The following is a 17,784-nucleotide window of genomic DNA, read 5'->3' on the forward strand; positions in this document are numbered from 1 at the left end:
TTTTAAAAAGTTGTGATTTTAAAGTAGCGGCATATGTAATACTTTTTCTATACTATTTATACAAAATGTATTTACATAGACCATATAGGTTAAAACAATCCAGAAACGATTTTTGATTTTACTTATAATCTATTTACTTAACAGTTTTCCTAGTTAAGATCTTTATTTATATTTAATTTAAACAATATGCTCACTAGCTTATAACATTTGCTTTTGTTTTAAAGGAAAACATAGGCAAAATTTTCATATCTTCGATTTGAATTTTTCATCCGATATTCTATAAATGTCTATTAAATGAATATACTAAGCTGTCTAGGGAACAAAAATTGTCTCCATAGAAAGAAAGAAAATGTTGGTTTCCTAACCTGACCCAGGTGGGTCAAGTTAGAGCATTTAGATTTCACGATAGTTATCACAGTGAACTATGGGAACGTAAAGGAATATGTCAAATGAGCGACTTAGGCTTGTTTCAATCATACAATATCCACAATATCTGTTTTTTAACTTCCAGGATTTGTCATTTCAAATGAATTGTTTTAAAACTACTCGTTGATTCTGTCTGCATCTTCATATGAATAGGACTTGAACTGTTTATATAATCGTTGTTCAGGGCCACCCAAGAATCATTCATGTGAAGTAAAAAAGAGAAAATATCCCCGATGATGTTTAAAGATATAAAATAATATATAAAATAAAATATTTTAATCGCAGAAATTTATTGAAATCTATGCAATTCTTACTTAAAATAATAGAATGAAAAAAGTGTATGGAACGTGCGTTCCCTATTACAAGACAACTTAAGTTAATCTTAGGAAAACAAACAACAAAAAACCCAACAAAACCTGCCGTTTTTTTTAATGACACTATATATCCATATGGTGACCACCTACAGAGTGTAGAATTTTAAACATAACATATCTACTTTGTGCGAAGTCAAAACAGGTTTATTTTATATCTTAAGAGAGAGTGTGTATAGCAATTATCAATATTTTCTAAATTTTCTATTTTGGGCATAGTATATTGGTCAATAACGAACGACGGACAACAGTCGTCGGGAGACGGACAAATTGCCGAATTACAAATGATAAGTTCTGAGTGCTCAGATGAACTAATTTAAAAAAAGGAAAAGAGAGAAAAAGGAAAAAAAAACAGCAAAAAACAAACATATACTTGAATGTTTTCTTTAAATCCCTTTAAATACGAAACAAGACAAATATACAGGGAAACTCCATTGTGGCCATTTTAAGAAAATCAAGCTGACTCATTTAAACAACACTTAAGACACTTCCTGTCTTGAGGTTATATAACTTTTTAAGCAGCCAACATAATGTTTTGTTTATAAAATACGCTGTATGCTACTTAAAGTTTTAATTGTCATTCAGTGCTCTGACGGACTTTCGAAACCTGGAGAATCATGCATTGTTTGTAAATATGGTCCAAATTAGTATACTTCAGGTGTCATTTTGGGAGGGTAGTGGTAAATATAAATTGTTGACCGTTTTTACTTTAGGTGTTATGAAGGCAAACTATCATTGTCCTCATTGAATGTCACATATCCATGAATATTACTGACTCTGCTTTACGAGGATTGATAAAAAAATTCTTGGCCTGATGTACTTCCGGTAGTCAGAGAACCCAACTCATGGTCTAACTTTTCAATATAATTGCCATCTACATCAAGGCACTTCCCTCAATGCACTTTGCCCACCTGTGCTTGAACTTGTTTAACCCTTCAAAATAGAACACAAAGAACTCATTGACCGCCTTCATGACACCTTCATTGCTTCCAAAACATCTACCACGAGACAGATTCGGAAACAGGTAGAAGTCAGAGGGGGCCAATTCCGGAGAATATGGGGGATGGGAAAGAATTTCAAAGCCGCAGTCAATTGAATAAACATTTTATGTTGATAGCACTAATGCTGCTGACCGTTCCAAGGCGGCGCCCCTCTATATTCCTCAGGTGTATGTCTTTGTTGTTTCATACTGTTTTGGTGACATGCTTGTTTCCCTTGTTGTTTGCTCTTTAATTTACCAACCTCCCTTCTCCGGGTCTCCTGTCCCCTTCCCCTGTGCCCTTTTTCTGCCCTTGTCACTGGTACTTGTTGCTTGGTCATGTCAGGGTTCCGTTCATTGAACGCCGCCTTTCCTTGTATGTGTGATAACAAACCATGAACGAATTATATGTGGATGTAAATGATGGACTGTTCTAGAGCTTTTATAGTAGAAATTAGTAATATAAATGTCATATTAAATCAGGTAGATTTAGATAAATAATTTTTGTTCAAGAAATATTTTGTAAAAATATAATGATTTTATCAATATTTGAAATATGTTTTTGTGAAAATATGCCCATTATAGACAAATCCACTTTCAAAAGCATTTTTCATCTGAAGTCAGGAGATGGAGCGGGGCATACCTTGATGTCTCAAAGTTAATTAATACCTAAACATATTGAGCTTACTTAATTTTATCATAAATATATAAATACATCTTGCGACATTAAACGGTCGTGTTGCGGCATTAAATGGCAAGGGAGAATCGTGCGACATTTAAAGTTACCATCGCGACATTTAAGACTTTGCGAATTCTAGTGGCGGTTGCGATATCTAGCGACATTCGTGAGGCATTTAGCGGCATTCGTGAGGCATTTAGCGGCAAGTGCAAAATTTACAAAAGTTGAGATATATAACGGCGTCAATCGGGTTGATCGTACTTTGTGTTTCTGATGCAACGATGTACGCGTATACATAACCGTATGTTGACCTGTTCCTATAAGTTTATTTTGACCATTTTGCGAACCCAGGGATATGACAAAGCGATATTTGTTTTCACATACATCGCATTTCTTAATATTACATTTATTTACATAATACGAACTAAAAGCGCTGATTATATAGGCCATGCATTTTGTTTTAAAATTTAAACATATTTGTTGCCTCAAATACATGTCAAATATTATACAAATGATAAGTATATAACAAAAAGCAAATGGGTTGGGCAACAAGTTCTAGCAACATTAGATTAAGCCCTTCCCAGAAATTTTATTTTATAGAAAAATTACTTAAAGGGCAACACCGATTATTTTTACATGCGTATAAACCTCAAAATATGTAATTGATTTTAACAGTTCATTTATTCATTAAATGTAAAATATTGGTTTTAATGCGCCATCCATCAACACACAGGCTATCTTTAGCAGTGATTTTAGATTAATTATAATTTCATACGAATCTTAAAGCGCTTTTTTTCGAAACCTTCTTTGTGAGATAAAAGATAACACTGCAGTAACGGTCGCCAATTTAATCCTTGTTTTATGGAGAAAATATATAATATAAGTTTGATGGAATTTCGGTTTCGTGCAAACCACTTTATTAATGCAGCAGGCGTGCTTTTTAAAAGTCCGACATGTAGTATATATAAATATATAAGAAAGTCATGAGCAGAAAAATCGCACGAAAAATCGGCATGTATTAACTCCCTTACAGCCACTTCATCTCGTGAATGTGATTGTAAGGGGGCAGGGGACATATTCGAATGATGGCCCCGGTCAAATTTTTTAATAACTCAGACATGGTGTTTTGAAGGTACTGATAACTTCTGATATTTCTCTGTCATTGTAATTCTTTCTTGTTTGTGTGTAGGAAATGAGATATATTTTTGGGGTTTTACCCGAAACTAAGCATTTTGGTAGCTTTGTATGTATTTCTGACTCTCCGAATGGAGGTGAAAAAGTTAAAAATCAAGCTTTGACAGTTGGCGCCAAACAAGTAAGAAATTTCAGATAAATTTTGTGAAAAATCTAAACGTATGACAGACACTTTATTTGTCATTTCTGAAAATGCCATAGCTTGCACTGCGTGTTACTGATATTTTTAAAGGAATCGGGCGGATTCTGGAGTATGCTGCACCTTCATGAAGATTGCCTATATTGGTACATTTTAGGTGTGATTTTGGCTGGGTGGGGGTAAATATAAATTGCTGTCAGTCATTTTTTGAAAGAGCAATGCATGCAAACTATTATTTTCTTCAATGTATGTCATATATCATTGAATAATGCTGTGCAACTGGTTATCTGCCTGTGAAACAGATTTTGAAATATTTGGAATTGTGTTTCTGGTCACACTGAAATACAAAATTTTTCATTTTTAGGTCCCCTGCCCCCTAAATCATCGGTTTAAATAATATGATATCAGATTGTGGAGTACTTTTTCCAGTTTTCACATCTGATAAATTATGCACTCCTCCTTTTCATTTACACATCACGTGACGATTAGTTTAGATTTTAATCTCCACCGATGTGCATGGCGAAATTTATTGAGCCACAAGTATATTTCAAAATAATTTGTTACTGGCTAGAATCTATGACATACAAACACTTCCTGTTCCTATAAGTTTAATTTAACCCTTTTGCGAACCCAGGGATATGACAAAGCGATATTTGTTTTCACATACATCGCATTTCTTAATATTACATTTATTTACATAATACGAACTAAAAGCGCTGATTATAAAGGCCAAGCATTTTGTTTTAAAATTTAAACATATTTGTTGCATCAAATACATGTCAAATATTATACAAATGATAAGTATATAACAAAAAGCAAATGGGTTGGGCAACAAGTTCTAGCAACATTAAATTAAGCCCCTCCCAGAAATTTTATATTATAGATAATTACTTAAAGGGCAACACCGAGTATTTTTACATGTAAATAAACCTCAAAATATATAATTGATTTTAACAGTTCATTTATTCATTAAATGTACAATTTTGGTTTTAATGCGCCATCCATCCACACACAGGCTATCTTTAGCAGTGAATTTAGCTTAATTATAATTTAATACGAATCTTAAAGCGCTTTTTTACGAAACCTTCTTTGTTAGATAAAAGATAACACTGCAGTTACGGTCGCCAATTTAATCTTTGTTTTATGGAGAAAATATATAATATAAGTTTGATGGAATTTCGGTATCGTTGAAACCACCATATTAATACAGCAGTCGTACGTTTTAAAAGTCCTGTTGTATATACATGCATAAATATATAAGAGTCATGAGTAGAAAAATCAACGAAAAATCGGCATGTATTAACTCCCTCCCTTAATTACATCACTTCATCTCGTGAATGTCATATCAGATTGTGGAGTACTTTTTTTCCAGTTTTCACATCTGATAAATTATGCACTCCTTTTTATTATTTACACATCACGTGACGATTATTTTAGATCTCAATTAACCATTTTATTTTCCACTCCACCGATTAGCATGACGAAATTTATTGAGCCACAAGGGTAGAATCTATGACATACAAACACTTCCTGTTTGCGCGCGCATATAAATTTGTTTAAATACAATCATAACATTACACAATCCGCGGGAAGACGAAAGATGAACAAATTCTTGTAAGTACTTACACTTTTGTTACTTATTTTCTTTCAATGTATATATTACATGTCATTTGTTTAATTTATGTTTAATTAACGTCTAATATAGGTTAGAAATAAAATCAAAGCATCGAAGGTGCTGAATTTGTTTTGGTCTCAGAATGTCAGAAAGGTGAAGGTTGTGGGATTATAAACCAATTTGTTTTTGTATAGTGCCACCAATGCTTTCCAGTGTTTTAACTGTAGTAAATTGGCTATAAGACTATTTGCAGCACTTATAGTCAATGCAATGTTTATTTGACTTAAAAAATGAATTGCCTCAACTGGGATTTGAACTCGAGACCTCTCGTTTCATAAGCGAGCGTGCAAACCTCTCGGCCACGGTGAAGTAATGAGTTAACGGCCTGAAGAAAACCATATTATTCTAAATAGGGGGTTTGTAACTCTTATTATTTCGATGCTAAACACCGATGTAAATAATCATGGAGCTTACTGCATGCATTTATATCTATAAAGAATGAAACAATATTAGAAATATTCGACCATTCGGGAACTTCTTTGCTTGAAAATTAATGCGCCTGTCATTTGACAATCTTTACACATTGATCGCCCCTGAATTTTTCGGCGTTGATGTACATATAAAAGGGAAGTAACCGCTTCAAAAAAGTGGACTACTTTAATCATTTGCAATTAACAGCATTAGGCTCTGAAATTTCGCTACCATTGTTTGTTTGGTCTGACGACCCAAACAAATAAAAACTGCACAGTTGTTATGTTACAGTTAATGCAGCTGTTTTTGGTTTTATTATGCATTATTTCTTTCGGTCATGTTGAACACATGATGGTGTACTAGATTTACTTTTTAATTTAATAAAAGAGGAAAGCTTTAAATTGTATCCACAATTGACCACAAATTCAACTTTAATATTGCACGGACTGTAACAAACCATACTACATGTACATATAAAGGTAGCAACACATTTATAAGTAAAATTATACTGAAAAAGCTAAAGGGCACATGTACGATCGTTGCCCAGCAAAGCATTCTATTTCTTCTGGCTCTTATTTTTGTTGTGTTTATACTCACGTTTATACACACGCGGTTAGTTTCCCCCAACACGTTTTACCCTCGTTTATTTTGTCATAAATAACAAAATTCTTCGACGGAATATATACACGATGCAAATACTGTTATTTATATAATATAGGTTAAAAGTTACTGTCCTTAACGGAAACTAATATTAACGAACCACTCAAGTAAACGTTTTTGCTGGAGCCATCGCATACAGAAATTAACCCGTTGTAGGAGAAATATGAACCATTATTACTCGGGACTTTTTTTAGGAGACTGATGGCCGAAATTGCAAGTCATGAATATTTAAGAAATGAGTGTAAGCACTAAATCACTGCGATATTGGCGTCCGCGCCGAAGAGCTACGCCCTTTATGGAGTGAAACTGTACAAACTTTCGTATGATCTGTTGTGGGTTATTGATATGGATGTAAAAACACACTGGTGGGTCAGACGAGGTTTTTGAAGTAATTCATTAAAATAGTAGATTGGCTTCCCAATAAATCATTTTACAGACTTTATTAATGTTGTCCACAATTTTTTATGTTCCAAAGAAAATACCACACGAACTTAAAATTCTATCAAATAACTAATATTAATGATAATATCCAAAAATACCCCATTATAGCATAAATAGACTTATACCATATAGGGAGTGGGGTATATTTTGGATATTATAAACATCTGTATATTCTACTAGTTCATCTTCACTTGCTGCATTTCTTGCTTGGACGCCCTTTGATGTTTTGCATCAATGCTTTTCTTGTATAGTATATAATCAAATCCAAATATTATACTGAAAAACATACACCCCTGTTGTTTATTTACAGAGATTGAGCCGATCACCTGACGTTTTTACTTTTAGCTTCCTAAGGCTATACACTCATTAAAATATGGTATCTCTATTTGCATGTAAAATGATACCAAACAATGTAAGTAAAATGCGCCCTAGGCTAATAAATTTACTTCAATGTAGTACTTTAAATAAATATGTGCCAAAAACTATGATGCCTGCCAAAAACTATACCTGCCAAAAACTATGACAAAAATACCGGTTTCCTGTTTGCGCGAGCACTCGATTCATCAATATTAAACTTCCTGTTTACTAAGATATACGCATATACAATTTATAACACAATAAGCTTCATTCAAGTATATATGCACTTGAACCTTATGACTTTTCATCTTATTTATTGCCGTTTGAGTGCTCTTCTGATATAGGTATATTAAAAACCAAAAGAAGCGATGCACGTTTTCTTGTAAGTTTTAATCTTATTAATTTTAATATATCATAGTCACATTTGATGTTCTTCCACATGATCTTTTATACATTCTGTTGTGCATGTGTAATGGATTATAGATTCATTTCTGCATAGAGGAGCAAAGGTAAAGTAGAGAGGGTGAGGAAATTTGCTGATTGTTTTATTCTTTTTGTGTGTGTATGTAGTTTTTTTGCGTCGGGTGGTGGTGGTGGAGTGGTGGTAGGGAAGGGTTGAACTGAACGCAAAATTATAATTTTTTGTTAACTTGAATTGATGAATTATGAAACATACATATAGAATTCTCCATAGGTTTACATTATACATGCCTCTTCGTTAGAGATTTGGATTATATCTGTTCGTGTTTATGTTTATGTTTATATTAAAGGCCCATTATGCCCCAGAAGCAAATATAGTTTTATTTCTTTAGAAAGGGCAAACATGAATTTTATAGTGATTAAAATAATATTTTGGAGCATGTTAGATGCTTGTTATCAGAAGAAAATAGCGATGTGAATAGAATGTGAAATGATTAGTCATCAATGAAACGAAATGTAAATAAAGTAGTATTTTGACTTCCAGACATAATACTACTTTACAAAACAAATAAGAAAAATGGTACAAATACTGGCAATGAGTCACTTTTGGATACTATAAAAGTACATCGAAATTAAAAAGCTTTTGAGAGAGAAAATTCATTTCTGAACCATAATAGGCTTTTAATTATTGATAACTTTCATATATAACATGTGCAAGCCGAATTTATTATTTCATATTGATATTGATATGACCTGACCTTGTATTTTCCAGAGATGTCATTATTTTATTGTTTGGTTTTCTAGTGTTTTCTTTTCAAAAGTATTTTCAAGTAAAGTGATAACAATGTATCACAAATAAAATAAATACCTTCTCGTATTTCAGACTAAGTGTTATTTTGGTTGTGTACGTACAACATAGCGTTTACGGGTACAGGCAATTCCGGGAACAGATTCCAAATGGTGAATTTGTTCCAAGTCCGTGTAACAGAAACTTAATATGGCAAGGTGTCGGACATCAAGCAAAAAGTGGTGGGGGTCCCAGGAATCCGTTTGGAAAAGACTTTGCCGGAGAGGGATTTGTGAGTTTAAACTTCATTTTAGACCTATACATTTGTTTGAACACTTTCACTTTCAAAGCACGAGGGTTCGCTATCCGTCAAAGTTCTGCAATTTACCCCATACAACATTCTGTTACTAGAATAAGAAGGTTTTACACTTCATCCGATTGAAAATAATGCAATCTTTAAAAAGTTATGGAGGGTTGACTTTTTTGCCCCACGCAAAACCAAAAAAAATTCATATGGTATAAGCACCATACATATAATCCAACAGGGAACTAATAGCTAAAGGATGAAGTTTGTTCCCCTTCAAAGAAATGGTGGGGTAAGGTATATTGGTTCGTCTGTCGATCGGTTTTGCCTTAATCCAAATCTTGCCCGATCAATAACGAGCGAACACTTAGGTGTAGTTTCATCATATTTAGTGTATACCAGATAACCTTGATGTTGATGTCAGTGGGTCAAAGGTCAATGTTACTATCAACGCCTTGTTGAGTTAATAACATGAGAATTTGCCGCTTTACAGTATCCGGATTCGATGGGAAAGTTGAAAATAAAACTGTAAAGAGTTCAGTAGGTCATCAAATAAACTATGGTCACTTTTACAATGACCATACATATAAGTCCAATCAGTAAGTAGCAAATGCTTTGGCCTATTCCCCGGATTTCTTTTTAATGTTTTTTACAAATTTTTTATTTCATAAGTCGAAAGGTGCATATTTGCTAAACTAACATATCTTATTTGTAATGATTTAGACTTGGACAGAGACGCTTTGTAGAAAAGACTCGGATGCAGATGGGCGGACGAACGGCGAGGAGCTGGGCGATCCTAACTGCGTTTGGAAACAGGGTACTATTCCTGAAAGAACAACTGGAATAGCACACCCAGGTTTACTTACAACATATTTTTTTTTATGTTTTGCGAACAAACAAACAATCAAACAACAGCTAAATGGTTTGTAGCATAGTCAGGTTTAAAAAGGCGAATAGGACGAGTATTAAAACATATATGAAAGATTGGTTTCAGTTGTCTTAACTGATTTTAAACTGGCCAATTTAACTTTCGCTCTGACCGTGCCTTTTACCTGCTGGCTCCGAAAGCGATGTAGCCTAAGGCCTGCTTACACAGTCGTGCAGTCAGACTAGATTCGATACATTTGGTTGCCTATTTTTTTTGTTTTCCATATAAAATCCTTCAACTGTCCATTCAAATATCCGCTTGTCTCAAAAAATTAACACACGAGATGTTAAAAGGCCTCAACATGCCTGCAAATGATTCATAAACTGCAGTCTGGTGAAAGACACATTTTGACAACACAATGGTTCTATGTAAAGTTTAAATAGTAAAATGTTGTTTTTAAAGTGTAATTTACTTTTTGACTTCATTTAGGTATCTGCGACCCTTACAACTCTACTGAATGTATTTCTAAAAATAGCTTTTTGGATTGTACTAAGATGGCTTTCCAGTGTGACGCCGTGGACAGCGATAAAGGTAAGGACAATCAATGGTAGTTTAATAATAATAATAATAATAATAATAATAATAATAATAATAATAATAATAATAATAATAACAACAGTATAATGGATTTATTGAATGAGCGTAAGACTTGAAAATAATCCTCTAACTTTTTCGGAAAGGTAGTGTCTATAAAGGACAATTGCTCGCGTTATATTCTTTTTGTCTTCTATTCTTCAGTTTTATACAAATCATTGCATTGTATAACGTTAAAACTTCTTTTGATTGCTTTGTTCTCCGAGACGAGACAAAAATCAGTTTTCTTTGTCGGATCTATCATCCATTTGGACCGATAGAGTAATTTTAACATACTGCTTCTTATCGAGGGTTCACCGCAAAACTACAGTTACTTATATAAAATTAAGAAGGGCTTACAACTGTAAAACAGTCAACCCTCGATATAATAATGTCATAAAGACGTATGAATTTTAATCCATCTTTAACTACGAAGCCGACGTAATGATTTTTTTATTTATATCTATATATGTGCAGATATAAAGGTCGTGGATGTAAGGCTAAATAAGTCATCTGTTCCGGCCGTGGAGACAACGTATATGTGCCAGGTTTTAGACCTTCCGGTTGACAAGGATTACCATCTGGTTGCCGGGAAACCCTTTATAGATAATGCTGACGTCATGCATCACATCGTAGTTTACGGTTGCACAGATGATGGTAAATAACTTTAGAAAATTTGACAGTTTGGTATTCAGTTTTAAAAAGTTGATATATGATCAATGTGAATGTGAAATACTTTTGAATACATAATTATGCATTGATTCAATTCTTATTTTATTATGTTTATGAACGTGTAGATATTGGAAACTTTCAATTACGAAAAGTAGAAGGACGAATATTGACTTTATTCCATTTATATATTTGAAAGCAGCCGTACAAGTTAACTTCTTGTTAAGCATATTTTGAATTATTTTAATCTTCATGAATATGATACTCTATGTAGATAGCATATATTACGTATTTAAGTAATTATTTGGGGTAGAGAGCGAGTGAAATGTTTCATCAAAGACTGGGAAACGGACAAATACGCCCCAGGATAGAAGGCCCCGTCCAAAAAATGTCTTGGACGGCTTTTCGTTTTATTCCCTAAACTTTATGAATGTTGCACATTTTTCTTGCGATAACTCTTTAATCAAACGTGTGATGTAACCTATGTCTTCTCTTTATACAGCGAAGTTTGAGCCGAAACATCTTTCTCCAAATACATGTTTTATGAATAGACTTGAAGGTTGTACGGATGTTATAGCGATTTGGGCTATAGGCTCCTCTGGAATTTGTTACCACAAAGATGCTGGTTTTAGAATCGGACCTAACGGATATAAAAAGGCATTGATAGAAGTGAGTGGCCGTGCTTCTCAGTCATTAGGCCTAAAATAAAATGTTGTTGTTGTTGTCGTTTTTTTTCATAAAAAATCTCTCCTTCCGGAGGATTTTTGTTTTACAAAATTATTTATCTATATATGGAAATAGAAAATGTCATTGAGAATCACGTGCCTTAATCTGGCGTATTTTGTGCATTGTAAATGTATACACTGTGATAAATGAAGAATAACACTTGGAAGCGTTTATTGTAAACTTTAAAGGAACTCCAAAAAACTAAAAACATAAAATTTGAATTTCTGCAGTTGAATAAGCTGGGGCAATTGAAAAAGAAATATATGTCTAAAAATGATTAAGAGATATGTTAAGAAATAAATTGGAAATCGTATTTCTGTGCTATTCTTATCCCGATTTGAGTAAAAAGCGTTGCTATGTTTTTCAATTCAGGTCATTTTTAAAAATTGAAATAGTTACTTCGGGAAAACGGAGTCAGCGACTGATCTGAAATTTTGTAACAAAGTATTGGTCTAGACCTACATCAAGTGAAACATTAATATCGAAAAATTGTTTCCATCATGTCAACATTGCAAAATCAAAATCCTTTATTGAATGAGTTCATTGTAACTTATTCTACCCCCCCCCCTTAAAAAAATTGTTATAATAAAAAAATAAGTGTTATAATGCAAAAAATTTAATATTAGTGACTCTTAAACATCGTCTGATATATCAATACTTTTAAGCACTTTGATTAGTAATAGAACTGCAAAACAGCAAGCCGTCAACATTGTTTGTTAATGTACATAATTCTCGTTATTTATTCCAGTTACATTGGAACAATCCGTTTAAAGTATCAACATACACCGATGGTTCAGGTATGAGTCTGTATCTTACCCCTAATCTTCGCCCGAACGACGCTGGAATATTTTACATCGGACAGATGTACCTGGAAATCCCACCAGGGGTAGAACGATACACTGCAAATTCGACCTGCACCTCGAAGTGTATACAGGAAAAGATGAAAGACAGAATCAGCATCGTTGGCGCTTTCAACCATATGCATTATTTGGGTAGTAAAAGTTTAATATATAAATGCACTGTTATCTGATGCTAGTTTTAATCCCAGGAGGAAGCTTAATATTAAATAAGCCGCGCCATGACAAAACCAACATAATGCCCTTACAACCAACATGGATCCAGACCAGCCTCCGCATCCGCGAAATCTGATCAGGATACATGATGTTCGCTTACAAACCCTTTAACTAGTAGAGAAACTGATAGCGAACAGCATGGATCCTGATCAAACTGCGCGGATGCGCCGGCTGTTCTGGATCCATGCTGGTCACAAACGCACTATGTTGGTTTTGTCATGGTGCGGCTCAAATGATCTCCAATGATAAAAAGCTAACATAGATCAACCGGGGCACTTATGAGATCAAATATGCAAGTGGTTATATAAATATAGTTCAAATTAACCTGAAAACTGATTGGGTTCACGGAGTTGAGTTTAACGCGTTTAAACGCTTTTTAATTTTGGGTCATTTTGCATAACAAAAATTATTGTGAATATTAGTGTGAGCGTATGATCTGAAATTTTGCCGAAACCAAAATTAAATGGTACACAAATCTCAAAAACGTTAATTCCAGTCCCGTCTATGTAAATACGAGTATTAACTCTTAGTGGAATCCCTTTAAAAGTATTCGACCGTCTATTTCATAAGAGGAATTTAAACTGACTAAATCTCTGTTTAGAAACACAGTGATGACTGTTCAAGAAAGTTTTAATTTTGATTTTCTTTGTATGTAATTTTTTATGTGCATGCGAGACACGTTTTGTAATGTTCGTGAAGTTGGCAGCCTAGGTCTAGAAGCCGAAAAAAACTAAGAATATAACAAACATGAAAACAGTCTTAAATTCACAATAAGTACTTCTTTAAGTCATTACAGACTTATTTTCAATTTCATGATCTTTATATTTTATTATGCTGAGCTTAAAAATATTCATTCTGGCACTTCGAGTTTGTGAAATTGACAGCCGAACAACCTAAATAAAAAACTAAGAATGTTAAAATAATATTTCTTTAGGCTGCCCGGCTGTTAGGCTGCCTACTGCACAAATTCTGAAGCGTCAGAATGAAAACAAAGTAAAAGCCAATTACAGCAAAAATCAAGCAAAATTGAAATATTTGACCTTAAAGGTCAATGTCTTTAAAAAGTAAAGATTGTGATGTTGAAATTAGCAATGTAATAATCCATTAAAGAGCTTTGAATGCATTTCCGACCGGTTTTTCTGTTTGTAATATTCTTCGTTTTCTTTAGGCTGCTAGGCTGCTAGGCTGCCAACTTCACGAGCATGACTTGTATAAACCCACCAGATTATATTTCATAATCAAAAGAATAATAATAATAATAATAATAATAATAATAATAATAATGATAATAATAATAAAAACAACAATTACAACAAATTTGATTTTCTTTCTTCTAGTTTGTTTAAATTCCATATAACATTTTGACAATTATAACTTAATACATATGTTCAATATTATGTTTGTTTATAATTTACATTATATGTTTGCTTTTAAAAAAAAGGTGTATCGGCGTCGTCATATATAACGACAGATGATGGAAGGGTGCTCCATTTATCCCATGAAGAAACTTACAGCTACGATTCTCCCAAATTTGTCGTGTTAGTATGCGTTTAAGTATTCTGTAATGTTCATGTTTATTTGATTTATATATGATTAATTTTACCCTGATTATTTTAAATTTAATAAAAGAAGAAAATATTCTTTATATTACACACACGCGTTTAATTAAATTAATGGACTTATCATATAAACAGGATTTTGAAACAGGAATTTTTGTATTGTTAAACAGGATTTTTTTTTTGTATAAAGAAATTTATTTTGTGGTTCATATAAAATATTGAATATAATAACTTATTACATTTCCTACAAAACACTTTATATACAAAGAATACATGGTCCTATGTAAACTTTGTTTGTATATAAAGGCTGTGTTGTACAAACAACCATAGATATAACACTTTAGAAATCTTAATAACTCGTTAATGATTCTGCAAACTTCCCTTTTTAGAGAATTAAAAACAAATAACTTCATAAATCGACTGCACCAATGTATATAGATTATATAAACGTCAATATTATCTTATGACAAACACAAACAGTACAAACGGGCGGCATTATAAATAATTTTATAACAGTCATGTGAATTTTGTATTTGAGTTTATCAGGTGAGGCAACCTACAAGTAAATGTTACAACTTGCTTCGTCATTCGTTTTTTTATAATCCTAATTTCAGCTTGGATGAACCACTGGTTTTAGAGGAAGATTATAATATACAGTTAAAATGTCACTACAAGTCTACCTCAAAGAAAACAACAACTTTTTGGGGCGAGAGTACATCCGACGAGATGTGTTATACATTCCTCATGTATTATCCTAAAAATAACTGGATTGGAGACGGTATGATAATATTAAATACCTCATCAGAGTAATCATCATAGTCATCATCATCTTATTCTTTTTTTGTCGGCGTTGTCGTTGTTGTCATCATCATCGTCATCATCATCATCGTCATCATCATCATCATCATCATCATCATCATCATCATCATCATTATCATCCTCATCATCATTATCATCATCATCATCAACATCATCGCCAACAACTTCATCACAATAATGGCCATCATCATCATCGTCGATACCACCATGATCATCATCTATTACTGATTGACTGACCTCGTTTTTATGAGCAATGTCAGTTACTTTTTATTTGACCTATGTTTTGTTTGAACAATTGCAATTACAGTTTGATTTAGCATCTTGTATTACCTACAAAAAAAACTTTTTGCATGCTATTGCTTTTGTAAAATTATACACTATATCAATATTATCGTACGTGTGTGTTTGTAATGTCATTCTTTTTTTCCAGAATGCGGTTCTTATAAACAATACGATACTTGCTCTTACGACCCGGATCTTCGAAAAGGACCTGTCTGTGATTTCATGGAACTTGCCAATTATACGTAAGTTATATTTTAAAGTTCAGGATTTCTAAATGATAATATATTATTTTTTTAGAAGAAATCGTTTCATATTATTCTCAAATCAAAAAAGTTAAGGTGCAAAAATCGATAGAATAGATTAACAATAAGGAAACCTTTGAAACCTCTTATTCTAATGATCCACTTTGTAAACATAGCGGACGATTCGTTTTTCGATCATCTATTTTTAGATACAAACATCACTGGTGTGCTATAAATAGCTATCGGGACGTTGAGTTGAAAGAGCATTACCAGGGATACCCTTTTCCAAATTAAAAAAATATTACCGTACTTAGTTTGAAACAACACAAAACTGTTTTAACAACACAAAATAAAAGATTAAGGGCGCTTTAAGAGCAGCAAATAGAACCAAGAAATCAATTGTGGCGTTAAATGACCAACAATTATGACAACACAATTACTAGCTCATGATTGTAATATAATTGGGTTCAATTGTTTTTATGAGAATAATTGTTCTATAAATTGAAATAAAAACTTTATCGACATTTTGATAACGAGCATTGAGACCTTGTTTTCGCTCACTTGAGCTGGTGTCTGTCGTTCGTCGTTATCCATTATTTCTTTAAAATAACATTTCCTCCTTAAAATATTGATAGGTTTGGACCAAACTTCATAGGTATGATCCTAGGTGACCCTGTACAAAAGTAACACGAATGACTCCAGTCTGATACATGTGACCTTATTACTGACTTGAAACATTGAAGGACCTTTTCCAGCAATGCATCTGAAGTGGGCTTTTCAGGCTTGTTGTTAACAAATATATAATCAAATATGAATCTGGTGATCGAATTTTCAACACTAAATGTATTCAATGTATGAACTGTAGTGATTTTCAAGACATCTTGAAATACAGTGACATACCACTTATTTAGGATAGAAAAGAAAACGGAATTATTGACCAAAATGTTCTTAGTGTTTTATTTTATATTTTGGACAAGTGGGATTTTTATATATATTTCGACTTTAAAATACACAATTCATACATATAAATAGAATTATCTTTTAAGTGTATCTTTCTTTTAGCCATCCCAAAACAATCGCAAGGACCACGCGTCTTTACAGTACATGTGAACCAGGCGTTTGCAAAGATGGTTGTCTGGACACGGTGCGTGACATTTTCAACGACCCTTGCTTTCAAGAACATAATCTGGAGAGGCAGAAAAGCTCCATGCGATCCAACAATGGTGACCCCGCCATGAAATCGGCAATCATGGAATATTTCTATCGGATTGATTCATGCAATGCTGAGCTGGCAAGGGAAAAGTGTGGAACAAAGCCATGGCCTGATACCAGTTCATCGAATTCAAATTTCATTGACTTGGCTTTTGTCCTATTTCTGAACATGCTTGTATTTTATTTCGTATACTGAGTCTGTCTTACGAAAGAATGATAATATTTTTCTTTTTATACTTACATATTCTTTAACTGTTTTGTATTTCAGTTTTTAAAATTCTTTCACTTAAGACATTGGTATAGCATAATTAAGAAAACTATAGCATACTTAAACAGAAAATAGCTTGTACTATTATTGAATGTGTTGTGAACTTTTTGGTGGCTTCTTATTTTTGCTGTCTTGTTTTTTTTCTTCTCTTACATTTTGGAAATTTGTTCACTCAAATATGTTTTATTGTTTTATTTTTTTGTTTTATTGATGTTTTTAAAAATAATACATTGATAACTAATGGTCTTGTCATGGCAACCAATATAATAAATAAATATGATTATCACATTTACTAAAATGCGTATTCTATTTTTTGTACATATCAAAAAGATTATTTATAGCCATAGTGTTTTGTTTTCAATTTTCGCTAGAACTTTTAGAAACGATATATTTATTAATATACGTAAAAATTCATAATTATTGGACAAAGCACATTATTAAGCTTCGGTCAATATTATAAACAGACAGTTTGATATTTCATTTACCGATGGCGGTGCTTAATAGCCAGATTTCTGCAATCTCAATTTTCACAAACAAATTGTTGCAACATTTTTTTTGCATCATTGGTTATATTAATGAGCACATACCCG

The 17,784-nt window shown here is 32.9% G+C and overlaps 1 protein-coding gene across 2 annotated transcripts; it reads left to right on the forward strand.

Annotated features, from left to right (window-relative positions):
- Positions 1-5,251: 5,251 nt before the first annotated feature.
- On the forward strand, positions 5,252-17,158 carry LOC132725643 (dopamine beta-hydroxylase-like). Of its 2 annotated transcripts, none has more exons than XM_060710820.1 (11): positions 5,252-5,402; positions 8,636-8,831; positions 9,567-9,699; positions 10,201-10,302; positions 10,822-11,001; positions 11,516-11,682; positions 12,488-12,731; positions 14,254-14,350; positions 14,986-15,149; positions 15,621-15,714; positions 16,777-17,158. In XM_060710820.1, the coding sequence occupies exons 1-11, from the start codon at positions 5,389-5,391 to the stop codon at positions 17,120-17,122; spliced, it is 1,737 nt and encodes a 578-aa protein (XP_060566803.1). In that variant the 5' UTR covers positions 5,252-5,388; the 3' UTR covers positions 17,123-17,158. The 2 variants fall into 2 exon arrangements, with proteins under 2 accessions (XP_060566803.1, XP_060566804.1); XM_060710821.1 differs by lacking the exon at positions 5,252-5,402 and adding an exon at positions 7,552-7,714.
- Positions 17,159-17,784: the final 626 nt, after the last annotated feature.

Source organism: Ruditapes philippinarum, unplaced genomic scaffold, assembly GCF_026571515.1.
Source record: "Ruditapes philippinarum isolate M1 unplaced genomic scaffold, ASM2657151v2 ctg133_1_1_1_1, whole genome shotgun sequence".
Taxonomy (NCBI): Eukaryota; Metazoa; Mollusca; class Bivalvia; order Venerida; family Veneridae; genus Ruditapes; species Ruditapes philippinarum.

What these genes read in the sequence shown, in the direction of transcription:
- LOC132725643 (XM_060710820.1), top strand. An exon ending in ACTTTGCCGGAGAGGGATTT is followed by an intron (nt 8,832 to 9,566) that starts GTGAGTTTAAAC and finishes GTAATGATTTAG; the next exon opens with ACTTGGACAGAGACGCTTTG. An exon ending in AAATAACTGGATTGGAGACG is followed by an intron (nt 15,150 to 15,620) that starts GTATGATAATAT and finishes CTTTTTTTCCAG; the next exon opens with AATGCGGTTCTTATAAACAA.